At 49.5% G+C, this 6,000-nt stretch overlaps 1 protein-coding gene across 10 annotated transcripts in view; it reads right to left on the reverse strand.

Moving 5' to 3' along the window:
- Nucleotides 1-1,406, reverse strand: part of PDE7A (phosphodiesterase 7A) — a 119,109-nt gene extending 117,703 nt beyond the window's left edge. For 4 of the 10 annotated variants that reach the window (XM_042845494.2, XM_008173240.3, XM_065585646.1 and 1 more), the window contains exon 1: nt 707-1,353. In XM_042845494.2, coding sequence (XP_042701428.2) covers nt 707-844 — 138 coding nt within the window. In that variant the 5' untranslated portion in view covers nt 845-1,353. Of the gene's footprint in view, nt 1-706 lie in introns of all 10 variants that reach the window. The other 6 variants (XM_005288087.4, XM_065585650.1, XM_065585648.1 and 3 more) reach the window with 6 other exon arrangements.
- Between the last annotated feature and the right edge of the window lie 4,594 nt (nt 1,407-6,000).

Raw genomic sequence — 6,000 nt, forward strand, 5'->3', positions numbered from 1 at the left:
TGCCACAGGACCCTCTGTTGCTTTTTACAGATTCAAACTAACACTGCTACCCCTCTGATACTTATATAAGAATGTACTGCAAGCTCTGAAATCAATTAGGAAAAGATAACAGTGGTAACTAGCAACAGGAAATATAGAATATAGGTAGTATTTTATTTTCACCACCATAGATATTTGAAGGGATAAATGAATAGGCTACTGATGGGGTAATTTAACAGGAAGGTAGTTTGTTGCCATCAAACCTTAAATAGCTCAAGGAAGCTTCCAAGCTTGGTTGCACATTTGTAATGTCGACCAAAACTGGACATAAACGCGAATTTTATCAACTTGCAGGCATTGCTTTCTCTAAATGGTAGCAGATATCTTTGCAAGAAACAACATATGCAGCTACAAATACACAAGTCCCCATGCAAAGGAAGGGATGGAGAGAAGGAGCCTAAGTGACTGAGGTATCTTGGTGGGGGAGCACGGAGTGTAGCCCGATGACTGAGTAAACCGGTTGTGGGAGGTCTTGTGAGAGAAGAAAAGTGTGTGATACTGTGTGTAGCCCAGTGACCTCCCGAGCCAGCCCAGGGGCGAGGGGAGCGCGCAACTCAGTGACTGCCCGAGCCTGATGGGGGGAGGAGATGGCGTTAAGGGTGTAAACTGTGACTGACTGACCCGGGTGGTCACCGAGCCGGCTCTGGGAGGGCGGCGGGGGCCTTACCTGAGACAGCTGCCTGGGGTTGGGGCAACCGAAGAGCGCGGAGCTGGAGCTGAAGCTGATGGCCCCTCTGCGGCTGAGGACATGCTGCGGGACCGGCCTGTCCAGGGGCAGCACCGGTAACTGGTAACATACTTCCATTGAAGAGCCTCTGCGCTCCGAGCCGCGCCAGGGCACCGGCCGCCGCACCTGCCTGCGCCGGGAATCGCCGCAGTGCAATGGGGGGCGGGGGGCAGCAAACGTGCCAGAAGAGCCAAACCCCACAATTAAAACACAGAGGGGCCCGGCTCCACCTCACCGCCCTCTCCCCGGCGTCGGGTCTGGCCGGGCCCCCCCTCCTCTGCCCCCAAGATAGGGTGACTAGATGTCCCGATTTTACAGGGACAGTCCTGATATTTGAGGCTTTGTCTTCTATGGGTGCCTATTACCCCCCACCCCCGTCCCGATTATTCACACTTGCTCTCTGGTCACCCTACCCCAAGAGTCACGTCTGGGCGGGCCGGTTCCTCCCCGGAGCCCGCAGGGGTGCTTAAGCAGCAGCCGCCGCAGGGGGGCGGGGAAGCGGGGCCGGCAGTTGAGTGCTGTCAAGGAAGGAGGCGGCGAGCCCCGGGCCGAGCACCGCAGCGCGGCCGCTGCCTCCCGCTGTCTCTGCTGCCGGAGGGAGCCGCTGTCGCTGCTAGCCCCGCAGCCGGGCCGTCCGGGCACCGCTCATGGAGGTGGGCGCTGGTGCCCGGGGGGCCGCTTTGGGTGAGACACACTCGGCACTGCTATTGTCCAGCACGAGGAGGCGGCGCGCGCTCCTGGCGGGAGGGGCCGGGGCGCTGCGGTCCCGAGCGAGCCGAGGGTGAGGGTGGAGCCCGCGGGAAGGAGGGATCCTGCGCCCGTGCCGCCCCCACTGAGAACAGCCCCGAGCGCAGTCGCCCAGGAGGAGGCACGAGCCGGACGGACTCTGTGTGTGTATCTCCGCAACGCGCAAGCCCGGCCGGCTCCACGCAAACCGTCATCACGTAACGGCGAGGGGGGGGATGTTTTGGAGGCGAACGGTGCGATCCGGGCCAGTTCGTCTCTCTTGTGCGCCTGCGCGATATTTTCGCGCCTTGGAATCTTTTTGCCCTGTTAGGGAGGGTTGCAAGTGGAGCGCGCGCCTAGCCCCATTGGTGAAGGGGGGGTGAAGGAGAGGGAAGAGACACAAGAACGTTTCATGCACGTGGTAGCGGCCCTTCTAATCTCAGCCCAGGCGCGCGCCTGCTCTCGACGTGCGGCCCAGGCCCGAGTTCGGGGGTGTGACGTTAGCACGGGCAGCGGCTCCACGTTAGACCCCCCACCAGGCGGGCATCAGGGCTGCCAGCCAGATACGGGGCAGCTCTGTTCTGCAGCATCTCAAGCCTGTCGGATTCCAGTGGGAAACAGCAACCCGCTGAGCTGGAGCTGCAGGTACAGCCCGGGCAGGTGACCATAGGTCCTTGTTTTCTGGGGACAGTCCCTGACTGAGGTACTGTATCCCTAGGCAAACAATGTCCCCAGAAGAGTCCCCAGTTCACAAAACTTGTCCCCGAATACTGTTGTGATGTGAATACCCTTTCATATGTTGGTTATTTGGTTAATATGTCCAATGCATAAATAGTTAGAAATATCCAGAACATTTCTATTGTTATTATTACTATTAGCTATCATATAGATGGTACAGCACTATTGCAGTTGCCATAGCTACGACGATGGCTGAATGCTGTATGACATAGAACACAATTGAGATTCAGTGTAAAGTGAAAATGGAGTTGTCGAAAAAGCATAAATGCTGCTTTAACAACCCAGCTTCCAAAGGATTTTCCATATTTATGACCAACTGGAAAAGAAACATGAGTATTATATTCAATATGCTAGGCAATATTTTCCATTTTGAGTGGAGGCAGGACATCTATAAAAGAACAGGAAGGTGCCATTAGACGCAAAGCTGCTCTGACAGCACATGCTAGTTCAACTTCTGTTACCAAATTTTTTCACAAAAGTTGAGCAAACACAGTGAGTATGACTTTGCTTTTCCAAAAGGAATATATCCATATCATACTATTAGACATCATCACAGTTTCAGATTAATGGACTGTACTTCCAATTTAAATAAAAAAATTCAGCAACCCCAAATTCTCGTGTGCCCTGACAAAGTGTGAAGCAATAGTTGCAAATGTTTTTGTTCCATGGGCAAATGATGAACTACCTGAAGTATGTTGAATATGTGCCAGTGTCTGCAAACATCGAATCACAAACATAAAATTGCTTCCTGTCTTAGTTTACTATTTCAAGGTTTATGAAGGCTTTTCATGTGTGCAAACTAAATTTGTGGATTTTGTTGAACTTTTGCTGAAGGAGAGACATCAGAACTTATTGCAGCTGAGATAAAAATATTATGAATAAGTATGGAATCGAAAGTAAGGTGGTGGCATTCTAAGAAGATAATACAAACAGAAACTTTGGCAGCATATACAGATGTGTGGAGGGGTGGAATTTACACACCAAAGTAAAGACAAGCTTTAAAAGTGAAGTGGTAGGCCTTGGATGCGTTGCTCACAACTATGCCCCAACAGCAAGAGATGCAATCCCAGTAGACGTTGAGAGCATTCCAATTAAGATTTTTGGATATTTTCATGTATTCACTGTTCGTGTGGAAAGACTGAAAAGTTTCTAAGAGTATGAGGGACAAGAATATCAGAGTACTGGGATACAGTAATGTCAGATGGCTGTTGATATTACTTGCTTTAGAGAGGATCCTTCAACATTATGAGTCGTTGAAGTCATTTTACTTGTCAGATGAAAAGTGTCCAGAAGTTCTTCAAAAAATATTTGAAGACCCATGTACCAAACTCTGGCTTGCTTTTAGCCATGCAAACATGACACTTTTTCATCTCACAATCAAATCACTTGAGGGACATGATCACTGTGCAGTGGAGTCAGACGGTATCTTAAACAATCTTGAAAAGAAGCTGGTTACAAGGGATGAAGAAGACTTTGTGTCTGGTTTAGTGAGAAAACTACTTAGAGCAGTGGTCCCCAAACTTTTTACCTCATGCCCCCCTTACCACTCCCCACCCCTGAGCCAGGGCCAGGAGCAGGGCCATGGTTCCGGAATAGGGGGATGTGGACAGGGATAAGGGGACCAATGCTATGGCCACAGCTGAGGGCGGGGCCGGGAGTGGAACAGGGGCTGGGGCCAGGAGCAGAGCTGGGTGGCGTGGGGGCTGGCCCAGGCCCCATCTATGCACCCCCCAGTTTGGGGACCTCTGACTTAGAGACCTAGAAGAAGCAGACATCATGGTACCTTAATGTGTCAAGATCTTTCCTCAGTGCAGCCATAAAATACATACATGCATGGGGAAAGCATACAGATGATTTGAGAGATTTGAAGTGTCTACTTTTAAAGAAAGTTTCTTTACAATCTGAGATTGAAACAGCAGCTGAGTTACTGCTGAAGAAATGCCAGAATGTGACAATTAATGGGGATGCACTGTTAAATGAGTTTATGACAGGGAAACTGTGAATGGAATGACACAACTACAGCGATCACAGTATGTGGCAGATGGGATGAAGTAAACAAGCATTTCAGGGAATCCTCAGTACCACACACAAATATAAATTTAAAAAATGGCAGAACTGATCCTGGGCCTGCCTGCAGTAGTGCTTCAGTTGAGAGGGTGTTTTCTGTCATGAATGACCTGTAGACAGCAGAAAAATCCGGGTGCAACATTGAAATTGTGAAAGCCATTCTCATTGTCAAAACAATCTCCATTTTGCCCTGTCTTGAGTTCTTCAACAAACTGAGCAAGAACATTAAAATTCTAAAACAAATACACTCATCAGGGAAATACAGCTATTAATCCAGCAAGCTTTTCTGGTGCTGCCAGCATCGGGAATACTGGTGAGTACAATTTCTTATGTGGGTCCCAGGGTGGGAGTTTTCCATCTATAAACTATTTCTATATCCTAGCCATTTTGGGGGAACTCAGAAAAATTAAGAGGGACTCTTGTATTACTATACATATAAACTGTTTAAAACCATTGTGTTTGTAGTTTTATAATGTGCCACTAGGTGGTGAATGTCATTTCTGTTAATTCTCATTTAAATTATTGCACTCTTTATATCCACATTATTGTCGATTGTGTGGCTGTGTGATGGTTGATGGAGGTTAATCTCTACGTGGATTCTACTAGCAGAAGCAATAAAGTCATACTGGTTTTCTTGAAATATGGAGATAACACTGCACTCATTGATAAATCTATGAAACATAAATGGCTTTGGCAGTGGTGTGACAAAAGAGATTCTTTAAATAGTCTGTATGGACAGTGGGTACAGAAAACTCACGTTCCTGAACGGTATTTCTGTATCTTTTGGAACTGGAGTCTGAATGCGCTTCTTTAGTAATGTCACATCCACAGTGATTGTATACATATTTGTTTTGTATTTGTAGTTTATATGTGCAACTGTTAAAATATAAGCTGCTAAAAAAATTTGCTTCGCTAAGCTCCACAACTTACATTTTTAGTCTTGGCTACTTTGCTCTGCTCCCACCCCTGTGTGTCCCCAGATTGGTTTACAAAATATGGTCACCTCTAGAGCCCACTATAGGGTAAGCCCCAGTTAGGAGGCAGAATCAGCAACTAAGTGAGAATTGAAGGGGGCTGAATGGGGGAGGATCTTGAAATGGACAGAATGGGGCCCAGAGACTACTACAAAGGAACAGAAGGGAATGGGGAAGGCTGCCCTAAACCCCTCAGGCCCAGGTGCCCGCTACCCCCCAGATCTCAGACTGTCCCACCTTGTTTTCCCCAGAAGACATTCCCTCACCCAAAAGCCTCTGTTAGAGAGCTTATTCCTTCACTCTCCCACTTCCCTGGTCCTTCTCGCGTGAACAGAGAGCAATAATACCCGAAGTCCGAAGGTTTATTGGGGTGAACTTTCAGCAAGCTTAAATCCAAGTTCCTTTTTCCTTATTTTTGAATCCCAACTACTTCCTGTTTGCCCCTGTAGTGAGGCCGTGTGGCTCCCCTCCTGCCCGGAAGAGGGAGCCCACGTTCAGGCACCAGAGTGGGTGGAACCACCACCGCCTGTCGTGTCCGTCCGTCCGTCCGTCCCGTCCCCCCCCCCCGTCCCCCCCCCCGGAAGTCAAGGGGCGGGACAGGAAGTATAAAGGCCGGCCGCCAGAGCTCAGTCGGCGGCCAGCCACCGCAGGGAGCAGACGTGTGGCTGGGAGCTCCTGGCCAGGAGACCGCCGAAGACCGAGGCCTGGACCCTAGCTGGCCCGGGCACG

The sequence above is a fragment of the Chrysemys picta genome, chromosome 2 (genome assembly GCF_011386835.1).
Source record: "Chrysemys picta bellii isolate R12L10 chromosome 2, ASM1138683v2, whole genome shotgun sequence".
NCBI classification, from domain to species: domain Eukaryota; kingdom Metazoa; phylum Chordata; order Testudines; family Emydidae; genus Chrysemys; species Chrysemys picta.